The sequence below is a fragment of the Furipterus horrens genome, unplaced genomic scaffold (assembly GCF_987537825.1).
Source record: "Furipterus horrens unplaced genomic scaffold, mFurHor1.1.pri manual_scaffold_10, whole genome shotgun sequence".
Lineage (NCBI taxonomy): Eukaryota > Metazoa > Chordata > Mammalia > Chiroptera > Furipteridae > Furipterus > Furipterus horrens.
This window is the reverse complement of record NW_028327180.1, coordinates 75,067,577-75,083,624: the sequence shown is the minus strand read 5'-3', so window position 1 is coordinate 75,083,624 and position 16,048 is coordinate 75,067,577. Positions and strand designations below refer to the sequence as shown.

General features: G+C 39.7%; 2 protein-coding genes across 2 annotated transcripts in view; one reads left to right on the top strand and one right to left on the bottom strand.

Annotated features, from left to right (window-relative positions):
• Positions 1 to 16,048, top strand: part of CTNNA1 (catenin alpha 1) — a 180,563-nt gene that overhangs the window by 61,392 nt on the left and 103,123 nt on the right. Inside the window, exons 6-7 of the mRNA XM_090288239.1 lie at positions 6,706 to 6,975; positions 11,920 to 12,123. Of these exons, the coding sequence (XP_090144365.1) occupies positions 6,706 to 6,975; positions 11,920 to 12,123 (474 nt within the window). The remainder of the gene's footprint in view (positions 1 to 6,705; positions 6,976 to 11,919; positions 12,124 to 16,048) is intronic.
• On the bottom strand, positions 7,509 to 9,652 carry LOC150000719 (importin subunit alpha-7). Its single transcript, XM_090288240.1, has one exon. The coding sequence runs from the start codon at positions 9,573 to 9,575 to the stop codon at positions 7,965 to 7,967; it is 1,611 nt and encodes a 536-aa protein (XP_090144366.1). The 5' UTR covers positions 9,576 to 9,652; the 3' UTR covers positions 7,509 to 7,964.

Sequence of the window (16,048 nt, the reverse complement as noted above, 5' to 3'; positions counted from 1 at the left end):
TTCCTTCACTATTGCGGGTATTACGTTCTAGACGCCCCCAGGATAGGTGAAAATCCACGAAGTAGGAGCCTTACATTTATTTTAGTATTTATATATATTTTAAGGCTTTATAAACCCCACACACTTAGAAACCGTTCCCAGTCCCTTATTAACCTTTCCCACACTCTTTTATTAACATTTTCCACACTTTTATAAACACTACTTATGTTCTTAAACATATTCTACACTCTTAAACCTATGTAACTTTAACGACATATGTATACAGTACCGCAAAATCCCATGATATAGCAAAAAATCCGCGATAAATAATTAAATATGTTTTTAAAAATCCCGCGATACAGTGAGGTCGCAATAACTGAACCGCAATATAGAGAGGGACTACTGTAATGATTTACCTCTTCATTGAGCCTCTTTTCTTTGCAGGCAACCCCAGCCAGAAAAGGGGTAATTCCTCAAGAGCAATATCTGGGTTTGATGTGTGTACTGGCTCCCATAGCCTCCCTGTATCATTTAAGCAGCAGCTACCTGTTAAGGAAATGCTAAACCTCATAAGGTCTTCAGGCTCTCTGGAATTGACCTATTTGTTCTTATGGTTTCTCTGAGCACAAACATGTAAAGGAGTATGTCTAGAGGGAGGGGATATCATTTCATCTATCCATTCGCCCACCCAAGGCAAGATGTCTTTTAAAAACTGGGAGAAAATCTGTTACAGCTTTTGGCAAAGTCTTTCACATGCTAAAGCTCACATCCTTACATATTCTCTCTTCCCAGCTTTTTTTGGGCTCCCTGGGGATTCACTCATAGGACCTGGCTGAACTACCACCTGGGTGGGGACCATTTAGAGACTGGAGTTTCTCAAAACCAGGAGCTCGCTTCTAGTGAGAGATGGTGCTGAAAATAATGAGTAACTCTAGAAAGGTGTTTGCTATATGCCAGACACTGTTATAAGTTCTTTATAAACACAAACTCATTTAATCTTCACAAAATATTGTAAGGTAGATACTGTGATTGATCACATAGTAAGTTCTATAGATGAAGGAATTGTAGCACTGAGAGGTTAAATTTTGGCACGGTCATTTATCTGGTAAGTGGTTGAGCCAGGTTTTGAATTGGGGCTCTCTGACTCCAGAGGACAGGGATTTTTGTCTGTTAAAATTGCTACTATAATCCCTAGTGCTTAGGACATTGCCTGGATATAGTAGCTCAAAAAATATTTATTTAACAAACGAGTGAAGAAGTGACTCCTCTGTGCTACACATCTATCTTGGAATGGAATTCTGAGTGTGGCCCTAATCTATTACTTTCTTGGGCTAGAATGATATTGGCTGCCTAGAAGTTTTGAATTTCCATTATGCTGCAGGCTTTTCTTTGGTGATGAGGGTAAAATAGATGGGGCAGAGGTTAGGATGGGTCAGCCTCTACTGCAGTTCCTGAGAGGACTACCTGTGCCTCACACTGTCAACTCTAGCTTGTTGAGGTATTCATAAAATTGTAATTCTTCTTAACCTAATCTGTGAACTCTGACTTCCACAATTATTTTTCTGAAATCCTGAACAGACACATTAGTAATGGATAGTACTTGCTGATGTTGTATCTGGACTGACTGGGTTTGACCATGGACTGTTTCTTTAAGTATTGCCATTTGAGTTCAAGAGAAGACACATGATCAGATATATTCATGACTACAACTTTATGTTAGGAGGGAAATGAGAAGAAACTGTCACTTGAATTTCCAGTTCTCGGTAAGAGAGAGTGTTATAGATTATTTAAAAGTTAGCTTCTGATTCTTGGTCACTGCATGTGATGGTTAGTTCAAATTACATTGAAAGCATTCATTTCTTATGTTTTCTCTTTGCTCCTGAGTCTGCCTGAAACATAACTGAACTGGTCAAGTTGAATCATGAAGGTTAAAAGTGTACCAAGGGACTCATATATTTTCCTAAATAATGTATTGCTTAATAGCTCACTTTTTTCACTAATGTGGATTATTTATAAGCACTATATATCTTGAAAGAAATACTTACGATTGGTCATTATTTTTATAGTAAATAGTGCTGCCTTGTGGTAGTGTTAATTTCCTTTTTAATATTTTACTTATTTAATTTTTAGAGAGAGGGGAAGAGAGAGAGAGAGAGAAACATCAGTATATAGTTGACTGGCACACCTCCATCTGGAGACCTGGCCCGCAACTCAGGCATGTGCCCTGACTGGGAATCGAACCAGCGATTCTTTTGTTCATAGGCAGGTGTTCAATTCATCGAGCCACACCAGCCAGGGCCATTTTCTTATCTGTACTTAAAAAAACCTAGTCTACAGCAAGAGTAGTTCTAAAGAGAGAAAGTAGACACTTTACCAATTAGTACAAATGATGATATTAGCTTTAATTTTTATCATAGATTAAAATATATTCCCCATACTTGGTAAATAGGAATTTATTCAGAGATACATTGTGGTGTGATCAAGACATTCAGAAAATGTCATACAGAACATGTACTTAAGCATAATGGTTCGCCTTAGCCCCATATTATAGCTTGAGTTCGAAATGGTCATCAATTCTTTAAATCCATGGTGTCCTGTTTCTGAATACTTAACCTAATGTAGTCTATGGAAAGGTAGAAGATTACCATACCAGAGCAGGCAGTGGCTTTAGGAAAGTCAGGCATTGAATAGTACTTCCAACACTATTAACTTTAGGTGACAATAAGTGTATTTGGTAACCTTTATAAGAGGCTCTACTGATCTAGGTTATAGGTGCTTAGGAAGAATGTCAAAGCTCATTGCAAAACATTTTATAAAACAGAGGACAAGTGCTTAAAGGCCACTGCCTCCCTAGCAGACTTAAACTCCTTTGAGGTTGTGGTGAGGGCAAGACATTTAGAAAATGCTACCCAGAACTTGTGCACCAGCTATTCAAGCATAATGGTTAGCATTAGCCTCCTGTCATAGCTTGAGTCTTGAAATAATCACTGGTTCTCTAAATCCACAGGGTCCTGTTTTGGAATATTTAGCCTAAGGTACTGTGCTACAGGGCATTTGGAGTGCTGTGAGCTATTACTTGCAAATTCAGATTCCAATGAGAAAAGTATTCTAGGAGGAAAAGAAAGCTGTCATATTATACAAGGTTTGAAAAAGATGCAAACCTAAAATATATAGTGAGATGAAGTTTCAGGTAAAGGAAGCCAGTTTGGTGTCTCTAATACTTCATTAGGATCTCATCTAGAAAGATGAATCATTAAATAGCTGTAGTCAGACTTTTGAGTTTTTCTCAGTTATCTTTTACATGTTTTCACATGTAATACTATTTTTTTTTTTTTTTTTCCTCATCACTGTGTGGTTGCTTCTCACTTGCGCCCCCAACTGAGGACCTGACGTGCAACCTAGTAATGTGCCCTGACTGGGGATCAAACCAGCGACACTTGGCTTGCAGGCCGATGCTCACTACTTTTTTTAACACATTTAAATTTGTACTCTAAGAGTCAGTTGGTGACATTAACATTGAAATTCTTTTGTCACACAAAATAAGAGTTTGGAACAGCTCTGGTGGGCACTTATGAGGCCTATCCAGAAAGTATACAGCCATGCACTATGAAAAATAGTCATTGAAGAAGATACAAGAAATATTGTACAAAGAACAGCGACGCCTCAGTCCCCTTCAAAGTAGGCACTTTGGGACCTCACACAGTTTTACCAGTATCTCTTCCTCTGTTCAGAACTCTGCAAAATTTTAAGTTGGAATCGCCATCAGCTGTGCCTTCATATTTTCCTGAATCTCATTGAGGTTCTGAAATCTCTTCCCTTTCTTTCTTTCTTTTTAAAAAGATATTATTTATTTACTTTTAGAGAGAGGGGTAAGGGAGGGAGATAGGGAGAGAAACATCAGTGTGTGGTTGCCTCTTGCATGCCCCCAACTGGGACATGGTCAGCAACCCAGGCATGTGTCCTGACTGGGAATTGAAGTGGCAACCCTATGGTTTACAGGCTGGTGCTCAATCCATGGAGCCACACCAACCAGGGCTGAAATCTCCTCCCTTTCAAAGGTGATTTTAGTTGCCGGAAAATCCACAAGTTGCAGGGCACCAATTGTGGGCTGTAAGGGGGTTGTGTCATCTGGGTAATTGGATGTTTCACCAAAATCCCTGCATGAGATGTGATGCATGAACTGGCGTGTTGTCATGAAGCTGCTGGTTGCCCATAGCTGTGGCCGGTTTTGTCTTACTGCATCTCTCAACCAACGAAGAACATTGAGGTGTAGTACTCCTTATTTATTGGCCCGGAGGGGTGTACTTGTGATGGACAACATCTTCCCAATCAAAAACACAGTTAACATGGTCTTGATTTTGCTGTGACTTTACCAAGCTTTCTTTGGGCCTGGAGAACCAGTTGACTTCCATTGGGAGACTGGTTCTTCATTTCTGAATCATAGCCGTAGACACACGATTCACCTCTGGTTATGACCTTCTTGAGGAAATCTGGTTCATTGATAGTGGTTTGAACGAAGTCATTAGCAGCTGCAGCACAGTATTTCTTCTGCTCTGGTAGCAGAAGGTGTGGATTGAATTTTGCCATGACACATTTCATGCCACGGTCCTGTGTCAAAATCTTGGACACAGCAGTTTTTGGAATCCCCAGATCAGCTTCTAGTTCTCGCAATGTTAGTTGCCGATCTTTGTTGATTGCAGCCCATACACATTCAACATTGTCAGATGTTCTGCTTGTAGCAGGCCTTCCAGAACTTGGATCTCTAACAACAGATTCTTGACCATCTTTGAAACATTTGTGCCACACTTTTATTTGTGCTGCAGTCATACCATTGGCCCGAAAAGTCTTCTGAATTATCTGAATAGTTTCCGCAGGGGAATGTTCAAGCTTAACGCAAAATTTGATGCAGATTTGTTGCTTACTTGCTCAGTCACTTTGAGTGCAATGGCCACACAGTACACATGCTCACTCAACGGCATCTACTGCCCCCACTGACTAGTACGTACAGTGTAATCGTCATTGTTCACGCATATGCATTCCAGTTCACTCTCCTTGGCTACCAGGATACACCAACGTTGCGTAAACCATTCTCATTATATTAACAATGGCTGGCCTTTTTCTGGACAGACGTCTTCTGTGGTGGTGATCCACATTTACTAAAGACTTAGCCTTTTGATCCACATACTAAAGACTTAGTTTTTTCCCCTTTGAGTAATTTCAGTAACAATGAGGTCAGAAGTACTCCATTGTCACCTTGCTTATGGTTGGTATAATTTGTCACTTAGGATATCTACCCTGTCTGTCTACCAAGTAGAAGGTGGTAGTGGAAACCATGCCAAGACCCTCAAATCCTTTTAATTGTAGATTATATTGTAATAATGGGTAGAGGAAATTGAAAAAGGATAGTTTCACTTAAGACCACATGTATGTAGAGGATTGCAATGAGATACAAACCTTTTGATTTACAGTCATGGAGCACCTGAGCCTCGGTCTGCTTTGTACCTAATGACCTGTGTCCTGAGGTGGCCTTTGGGGTGGAGGAAGGGAGGGGAGGAGTTGTATATTTGATAGAACACCTGGCTGGTTTGCATAGTTAGTGTACACCTGTGGCATCTCATCCCAAATTTCACAAAATTCTTGTAATGAATTTTTATAACTTAATAAAAAATCCTCATAATCTTATTTTTAGTATTGTTACAGAAAATAATGACTCGGTAAAGGGATTTTTATTAGGCATGCGGGCTCAGAGGAATTTACACCAAAGTCTGAGCCCCGAACAACTGCTGTACAATCCTTTTATGCATAGACAAGCGTATAGGGCAGAGCAAGGTTTTGGTGCAAAGTGGGCTACAGCAGCAGAAGAGCTTTTCCTTCCCCATTTCTCCATGCTGGATATTCCGGAGTTATAATCTAACGTGATTAACTGAATTAACTGAGGGTTGATCTGGTTATAGGCCTGTCTCCAGCTCTTCTTTGAAATTTCTCTATCTTGTTTGCTGGGCTGTCTGGCTACATTTTCCCACTTCCTGGAGTTTGGTGATGACTATCTCCCCCCTTAGGTCTTAAATATCTTTAGTCCTCAGAAGCATTTTTGCTGGGCTGCAGAATGTCCCCATCCCGACTTGTAAGTGTGCTGATACTGTTAACTCTGGCTCAGAGAGCCCCTGATTCAAGATTTAATTACATTTTGACTGCAAATGGCAACTTACACAGAAATGGCAGGGAAGAGAAGCGGTGATTTTTACATTTTCAGATATTCCTTTACAGTATGTCTCTGAATTTTCTGTTTTGGTTGGAGTAGGTACAAACATCTTTATATAGTTGTAATCAAGATGCGAGTCAGTTTTTGTTTTATTCTTTATTTAGTTCTGTGCTCGGTGTTTTACATGCATTATCCCATTTAACCCTCAAGACAGTTATGAGAGTTACTATTATTGTTCCTATTTAACAAAGGTGAAACTGACCATGGAGAGTTAAAATAAGATCACAATAGCCAGGAAAAAGTAGAGCTGGAGATTGAAATCCAGGTCTGTGTGGTTTGGAAAAGTTTGAACTCTTACTTAATAAGCCATACTGCCTCCTTTGTGATGAACTTTGAAGCCAGACTTAATGAAAATTTTGTGTCCAGTTAGTAGAAATTCTGACTTTTTAGTACCTACTGACAAAGTTTTATATGAATAGAACCCATATGAAGATTGTTCCAATTTCTTATTTTTACTCTTGTAGGAACTGAAAGATGTGGGCCATCGTGATCAGATGGCTGCAGCCAGAGGAATCCTGCAGAAAAACGTTCCAATTCTCTATACTGCATCCCAGGCATGCCTACAGCATCCTGATGTTGCCGCCTATAAGGCCAACAGAGACCTGATATACAAGCAGCTGCAGCAGGCAGTCATAGGCATTTCCAATGCAGCCCAAGCCACCACTTCAGATGATGCCTCCCAGCACCAGGGTGGAGGAGGAGGAGAACTGGCATATGCTCTCAATAACTTTGATGTAAGTTATGCTTTGCTTGGGAGGAAACTTCAGGCTCTTGACCATCCCCCAAAGTTAAATTCCTGGGGAAATAATGATCAAGCTTTTTAATGAAAGCTTAATTTCTACTTAATTTGTAATCTAGGTTGAATGAAATTTTATGAATCATCAGTCTCTTATCTTGACTATGTCAAAGCATTTATCTTTCTGTTTTTTAGTTTGAGTTAAACTTCTGAATTCTTTTATGCATCTTGTGTTCCCTATGAGGTAATTCTTTATTGAGGATATGAGTTCAGTTCATTTCAAACAAGATTTTAACCTTTTGGCAGATGTGAAACTATGGGAGATACAGAGGCAAAATGCACAATCTGGTGGGAGATACAGACACATCATAATTAAAACAAGTGTCATCATAATCTTACTTGTCTGCCTAGATATACTTGTTTTTCTTTTTTTTTTCTTTTTTTTTTTTTTTTCCAAGCATATATAAGATTAATATTCTGTCAGAGCAAGAACACTTTGTTTTGGATTTCTCCCCTCCCCTCCCACCCCCACTTCTGGAATATTCCATCTGCTCAAGTACCCAAGATAAGAGTTACACAGATCAGGGCAGAGAACTGGGAAGGATGAAGGAAGATAAAAGGGATCAAAGTCACCACTAAAGAAAAAAATAAAAATAAAAAAGGTGCAAAATTGATTACCTCAGTCCTCCTTTGTCTACCCCTGGGCTCCTGGGTTAGACATATGTGCAGTCAAAATATAGTGTAAGGAAGAAAAACCCAACACGTCCCCTTCTTGTCACAAAACCCAAATGTGAGCCTCAGATGGTTCTGTCTGTCCAGAGGGTGCTCCCTCCAGGGAAGGGGGTGGAGCAGGTCAAGAGCACAGTTTCCAGGGCAGCAGAGGTGTGTGGTGGCTGATGGCGGGGGGCCGGTTTCCCCCGCTCCAGAGGGCTGCTCTTCCGCTGGTTGGTGGTGCTTCCCATCCCATCCCCTCCCCGGAGGCAGACATTATAGCTGGAAGCCCTCCATGGGGGCCTCAGGCTGCTGGAAGATGAACTGTTGTTGCGTTTCATCCACTTGGGGAGCCAGGCTGCTATCATCATCTTCTACACCAAAGTAGTGCTCAATGAGGTCGAAGGCCTTCTGGTAGATCTCTTGGTTCTCATGGCTCTGGAGAAACTCAATTTTATCCAAGCCGTAGGCTTCTTCGATGAGGCCACAGTAGGGATTAACCCCTGAGCCACTGCGCTTGCCCTCTTGCTCTCCGAGCCGAAGGATGTTCTCTAGTCCATTGAGGGCCACTTGCACAATCTTTGAATCCATCACAGTCAGCAAGTCACACAGGGGTTTGATGCAGCCCAGTGAGACCAGGTACCTGATCTGCTCAGGAGTTCCTCCAGATGTGGCATTGGTGATGGCCCAGGCTGCCTCTTTCCTTGTACGGAACTCTGCTTTCTGAAGAATTTCAATCAAAACGGGGAAGATGTTTGTATCTATGACAGCCTGTATTTGAGCCCTATTGCCAGCAGTAATATTGGAAATGGTCCAGCAAGCTTCTTTCCGGATTGATTCCTTGGGGCTGCTCAGCAAGTGGAGGAGGCAAGGGAGTGCTGAACAGTTGAGAATGACCTGGGTTTGGATGTCATCCCCAGTAACGATATTACCCACAGCTCTCAGGGCAGGAGAAGCCACTTTGTAATCATTATGCATTAGAAGCTCTACCAATCTCCTGCAGACTCCAGAGTCTATGACTGCCTGGATCTTCTCATTGGGGCCATCAGACAAATAAGAAAGGGCCCAGCAAGCATCTGCCAGCAAGTCTGAGTCGCTGCTGAAGAGAAGGCGAGACAGCACAGGCAAACAAGGGGACACCTTTGCAAACTCCGGAGGTGGGTTCTTCCCTCGGCAGAGGTTTGACAGGGCCCAGACTGCATTCCGTGTCATTGTCAGTCGTGTGGACTTCGTAAGGAGTGTTAACAAAGGATTAAGGATGGAACAGTTCAAGACGTAATCCCGGCAAACGGAGCTGTCTCCAGCTATGTTTCCCAGTGCCCAGACTGCCTGTTCCTGTACGTCCTCAAAGTCCGAGTTAAGCAGCTCTATAAAAATGGGGACAGCCCCTGCTTCAATGACGATTTTGGTCTGCTGAGAGGTTCCAGAGGCAATGTTGGTCAGAGCCCAGGCAGCTTCAAATTGTAATGTACAATTCTCGTTCCTCTTCAGAAACTCCACAAACCGATCCACCACTCCTGGAGTGTTGATAACTTCATCTATCGGAGGGCTAGGCTCTTTGGAGAGCAGTTTCCGGAATTTCTGTGTGGTTGCTAACTGCAGGTCAGAGTCATCAGAAAAGAGCATCTCTACCATCTCTCTTGTGATCACACTCTCCCCAGTGGTAGAGCTCACATAGGAGTCCATGAGGAGACTATCAAACATGGCAGCTTCTTCATTAATCATCTCCACATTTCTCCGTTTAAAAAGTTGCTGCTCCCGCTTCTGCTTCCGAAGCTGAATGCCTTCTTCCTCTCTTCTTCGCCTCATTTCCTCAGGGTTTAGGGCATTGTTCTTATAGCTCTTCATTCGATAATTGTCTTTCCCTGGGCTTGCCATAGTTTCCATCGTGGCTCCGCTCGCTCCTACTTGGCAGCGGCAGCTTCAGCGGCGGCTTCAGCAGACAATATGGCGGGTCTGCAGGACGGCAGCCCAAAACGGACAAACAACTTAACATTCAACCACGGGACGAAATGCGCTCTTAGGACTGCCTAGTTTACACAGAAGAGAGCATTTAAAGAGACCGCAGCTGTTAAAGGCGGGGAGTAGGGATGGAATGTGAAAGGGATGGGTGGAGAGAGATTGGGAGAGATATCTATGAAAGAAAGCTTGCCTAGGAGTTCTCAGCTTTTTCTGTTTCCTCTATAGTGCAATCTCCTCCACTACAAACTTTTTCTCCCAGAAAGTAATCCTTACTTTCATAGTTAAAGCCAGTCATAGACCATGAACTGGGTATGAATAATCGATATACTTGTTTTTCTTAATGACTGAATTGTAATAATAAAGTTTAATCAACTGGAAGCAAATTTGGGGTTAAAATATTTTTGTAGCATAATGCTGTGTAATTACTTTTTATAGATGATGCCCGTACATTCTGTGTACATTATCCTATGTATATAATCTTTTATTTTTTTGGTGCGTTTTGTATTTTAAATTTTCCCCCACAGTGCCTCCTGGCTTCCAGTAGATGGTGGCAGTTTAAGATTTAAGTGTTTTTCTTTTTCTTTTTTCAACCAGCTCTTGGTCTATTCTTTTTTAAAAAATTAACATAGGGAAAAATCCTTTCCAAATGGCTAACATCTTTTCATAAGTAGGAATGCTTTAAAGGAAAGAATTAATACAGTCAATGAAGTGAATTTTGTTTTTAACATTTTTTTTCCCTTGCTGTTACCTTTTCTTTCCTTTGTTTCAGCCTTTTACTTTGGCTTGGATAACTGATCCTTGCTGATATGAATGGCTGACTTAATACATTTCATAAATTGTAAAAACACTTTTAAGCCTAGAGACCATGGTGTTAGAACTGAATTTTTACTCTGGAACCTTAAGCATTAATTTACTTCTTGGCATACTCTTATGATGCATCTTATAATTTACTGGCATTGTTGTTTTTCCTGCTCACATTTGGCAGTATTAGGTATTGGCCTCTTTTGAAGCAGTAAGGGTTACATTTGACCCTAAGTTGAGTAATATCAGGGGTCACTTAATTCATAAATGAGGAGATTGGACTGAGTAGTTGCAGGCGGATTGTAGCTCTATGGCTACTGAAGTTCATTCTTTATTTCTATTGGTCAAAATGCATTGTGTGTTCTGTTATGACAAGAGAAATCCTGCTGTAACTTAATCCAGTAAGAAAAATGATGAACTAAAATACAGGTTAATAATGAACTCAAGGTACTGCATGTTAAATTTTGAAACTGGGGCTTTTTGGAAGGGAAAGAAGAAATGTACATTTGTTGGAAAAGGACAAGCTTTTAAAGAAAAACCTTGACATTTAAGTTGAAATCAATAAAGGCATAGTCCCCATAAAGGAAAATTAAAGGCAAAATAGTTAACAGACATTTACTAGTGTGTAAGGATAAATTGTATCAAGTGAAGAAGTTGGAGGGAGACGAATAGCTACTGTTCTGCAGGTGTTGATATTTGACCTTTTACCTACAGCTTGTGACCTGACCTCACTCAATGATAAAGCTAGATTTAAGTCAAAGGAGTGAAGGGGGGTGACAGAGGAAAGATTTATTCTTATTGGGGCAGTTACGTCAACAGAGTAGCTTTGTTGGGACAGATTGCTACCATTTCTTACAGAATACCTGGAGGTCTTTGAGAAAAGAAAGTCTTGAATTTAGACAAATAACAGGATAAATTTGAGACTGAATTGTTCATAACATTTGATGAGATATGTAATGTGAGGAAAATAGATTAAAATTGATTATAAATGCATTCTTTTCTGAAACTTTGAGAACAGATGTCTGTGTTACTAATTTTTTTTTTTTGTGGTTTAACAGTTCTGCTAGTGTCATGTAGCAGTTTTATTCTCTACATAGAAAAAAAAGCTAGTTTTTATTTTCCTTGTAATCCTCATTTGCTACTTTAATTTACTAATACTACTTAGGCTGGTAGACTAAGTAGTGTGAGCATGATTTTTATGCTGACATACTTTTGTTTGCCATTTGTGGTATTCCTTATCCAGGCCCCATGCAGCTGGATAGTACAGCTTCCCAGAGCCTTCTTTGAGAAGTGATCCACAGGCCAACTTGCGTGGTATGGCCTGTCATCTATCAAGGGGTGTACCTTTCTTTCAGGCATTGTAATTTTTGTGTTAAATCTTGGTGTTTCTAATCAGCACTTTCCTCACCTTCTCTAATAGTGAGGGAACCGAGATTAGCAATAACATTCAAAAATGCCTCCTCTGCAGAAACAAATCATTGTGGACCCCTTGAGCTTCAGTGAGGAGCGCTTTAGACCTTCCCTGGAGGAGCGCCTGGAAAGCATCATTAGTGGGGCCGCCCTGATGGCTGACTCGTCCTGCACTCGTGATGACAGGCGTGAGAGAATCGTGGCTGAGTGTAATGCTGTCCGGCAGGCTCTGCAGGATCTGCTTTCGGAGTACATGGGCAATGTGAGTTATCAGAACTTTTTTCTTGAAATAAAAGTTTTCCATAACAAATGTTGAATCTGAGATGTTTTAACTATAAATGGCAAATGTGTTCTTGGCTTCTTGACTCTTTTGGGTGAGGCAAAATTTTCAAGGGGTACATAAATGGTTTTCCTTGTGACCCTTTCCTCCCCACTTTTTTATTATAAAAATAATATGAGCACTCATCTATCCTTTATTTAGATTTACTAATACTTAATAAAGATGTGCATGTTTGTGTGTATAAATGTATGTATATGTGTCTGTATACACAACCTTTTTTTAAATGAAACATTTGAAAGTGAGTTGCAGACATTGTGCCACTTTACCTCTAAAAACTTCAGCATCCATTTCCTAAGGATAATGATCCTCAATACCCCTAAAATTCTGTTATCACATCAGGGTGGCCATTTAATTTTGAGCAAAACATCACACACACACACTTTTTTTTTTTTATTAACCATATAGAATGTTGTAAGAGCAGGTAATTGCCAAGTAGAGCTGTATCTGGCAAACTGAGTAGTGTTTTAAAATTTGTAAGATTTGGGTTTAAAAACGAGTGCTGTCAAATTTGACACCTGCCTGACTTTTTTTTTTTTGCCATAGAAAATACTACTTGTTGATTTTTTCCCCCTGTATTGTTAATGGCTTTCTTTTTTCTTCCCTAATCCTCCTCCTTCCATTCCAGTTATTTAATGCTAATTTAGGGTTACTGTAGTTTAGACCTTGTACCCAATATTTTATTGTGGCAAAGAAGAAATAAATGAAATAAAAGTTATATAAAATCATTTTAAAGGGAAGATGGACAATACAAATTAGTTCTCACTACTGATTTTTGCCTATTTAATACTTTTCAGGAAAAGATCTTCGTACTTTCTAATTTGTTCATTTGCCACACATCCTTTTTGTTTACTTATATGCCTATATAAGTGAACAGATTATAATGATCATGATGGAATTCCTAGGGTGAAGATGAATGCCTTCCTGTTTTTATCTTGTTTCTTCCATATTTTGAAATTAGTGAAGCATATTAAATTTTTTAAGCCATTGCCATGTTTTGATTGTATGCAGTCTACATCAGAAAAATGAGATTAGAGTCTTAGTTAAGTCAAATGGAAAAGTGGTTGGTAAGTCACAGTGAAAATATGGACACATTTAAAAATCCATATCTAAGTTTGAAAATCAGAAAATATAAAAAATAGATAATTTGGAGATGGGCTTATAACAGTGGTGATTCACACATGGAAACAAAGGACCCATGATATATATGTGGAACAGTTATCTGCTATCACATGTAGTGCTGAAGTGGTGCAGAAGTGTCCAATGCAGTTATGATTAGGAAACCACTTTAAAAACAACCTTTGGTGGCGGAGAGTATATAGTAAATCTGTTTTCATTGCTCCGGTCTGTAAGATGTCCCTTGAATCTTGAGGTTGTTCAGATTTCAGACCAGTCATCCTGGTCGTGAGTAAACTTCTGGTTTCTCCCTGGAGTATCAGACAAATAGTACTTTATTTGTGCCATGGATGTAAGTAAAGGGTGGGAAATGCTCATTTATACTGAAGACACAGAGACCATAGCAGCACACTTATAACATTTTATTATGTAAGTGAAAACTAGAAAAATGACTGATGTTTGCCTGAAATGTAAGGAAGACATTATCTTGATTCAGAAATATATTTTAGAAGATAGTCTCTGCATTTTTCTCCTAAAGATAAAAATACTTAATTTCCTTGTATTAACTCAAGTAACAGTGCCCAGGCTAGGTCCTTTCAAAAAGTGATGGAGTTAGGAAAAGGGGGAGGGCAATGAAACACACTTGAAAACTTAGAACAGTGAAAGAGTCCGCAGGAAGCAGAAGCAACTGGGGATGTATTGTATTTTTGCTTATTTAGTAAGCACTTAAAAGCATTGAGACCCTTTAGTGACAACCAGAACTTAACAGGTAGTGTCTGCCTGTCACTCAGTTCATGTTGAGTATGTGTCACGTGTAAAGTAGTATGCCGAGTGCTGCATAAAAGGAGGAATGAGGCACTGATTTCTCCCTTCTGGAACAGACTGGGTCTGTACTGGGCATTAACCGGAAATGCTCCCTGAGATACTACTAAAATTGTAGGGAGGATGAGAGTGTTTCTTGCTGGGAAACCCAAGAGAACTTATGGAAGATTTATTTTATATTCTTTAGATTTAGCTCTGCTTTGATTTCTAAAAGATGGATCACTAAGTTTTGATTATTTCTGTTGAAAAATATTAGGCTAATAATTGTGCTATGTAGAGAATTGAGACAATCTGGTTTAATTAAAACTGGTTTACTTCATAGAACTTTGTAGAACAGAGATGGTAAATTCCAGAAGAGCCCACATAGTTCTACTTTTTTCATTTCCTGGATTCTCTCAGCAATGTTATTATTTTTTATAGATATATACTCTCAGAATCTTCCCATAATCTCTTGAGTCTGTCTTCCTCATTCCGTGTTGCCACTTATCTACTTCCATTGGTTTTTACCTCCAAGGCAATGGTTCTTAATTTTGGATGCACATTAGAATCCCTGGGGAACTTTAAAAAATCCTGATGTTTAAATTGTCCCCCAATTAAGTCAAAATCACATCTAGGGTTGAGGCCTAGGTGTGAGTATTTTTCAAAGCTTCCAAAGTGATTCCAGTGTTCAATTAAGGTGGAGAAATTGCTCTGATGATTTATTGCATTTGTCTTTGTGTGTCTCCACGGTTGTTGCCTTATTCCAGGCTCTACTGACCTTCTCTGTTTTTCTGTCTGTTCAGGCTAGTCTTTTAAAATTTTTTTAATAATTTATTTATTTATTTGTCTGTTTGTTTATTTTATATTTAGAGGGGAAAGGAGAGAGAGGGGGAGAGAAATATCACTGTGTGGTTGCCTCTCACATGCGCCCCCAACTGGGGACCTGACGTGCAACCTAGTCATGTGCCCTGACTGGGAATTGAACCAGCAACCCTTGGTTCGTAGGCCGACACTCAATCCACTGAGCCACAGCAGCCAGGATTTGTTTAGGCTAGTCTTGAGTTCATGCCTTTGGTAGGACATTGTTCATTATGTTTTTGAAATTCCCTTCCCAACTGTTTAAACCTAGCCTGTTCTTCCTTCAAGGCCCATGTTTCTTTTTTCCATCTCTTTGCTGAAGGCCATTTTAAACGGTGCCTTTCTACATTATTTCTTTTCTGCTCGAGGTTTTGTACCTAACTGTTTACTTCTTTGAATTGTTGTTTAATTGTTTTTACTTGACTCGTATAACTTCTGCAACTAAGTTTTAAGCAGGGAAAGATGGGAACTATTTTTAAAATATTCTTTCAGGGTGTACTATAATGCTAGAAGAGGTATTCAGTAAGTGCTTACTTAATGAACTCATGCTGACTTGGGAGAATTCATAAAATGAACAATTTTGGGTATTCATAGTGCGAAGGATGCATTAACAAAGATTCTTGCTCTTATTGTCTTACATTCTAGAACAGTGGTTCTCAACCTGTGGGTCACGACCCGTTTGGTGGTCGAACGACCCTTTCACAGGGGTCACATAAGACCATTGGAAAACACAAATATAATTACATATTTTTGTGATTAATCATTATGCTTTAGTTATGGTTAGAGGTCACTACAACATGAGGAACTGTAGCATTAGGAAGGTTGAGAACCACTGTTCTAGAAGATTATGGGGGAGGAGGCCATGGGTTGTTTGCTTCTACTTCCTGTAGATCTTTCAATATACATATGCCATTTGTAGAAAAAATTAAACCAAATACTCTGAAATAAGTAGTGAGTGAAAGGATATTTTAGATCAGAGTGGATTTAAATTTAATTCTAACATCAGATGAAGGCCAAACTCCCTTTTAAAGGCTTCAAGGGCCAGGAGTCTAGCAGCTTTAATGGTCCTGCTTGA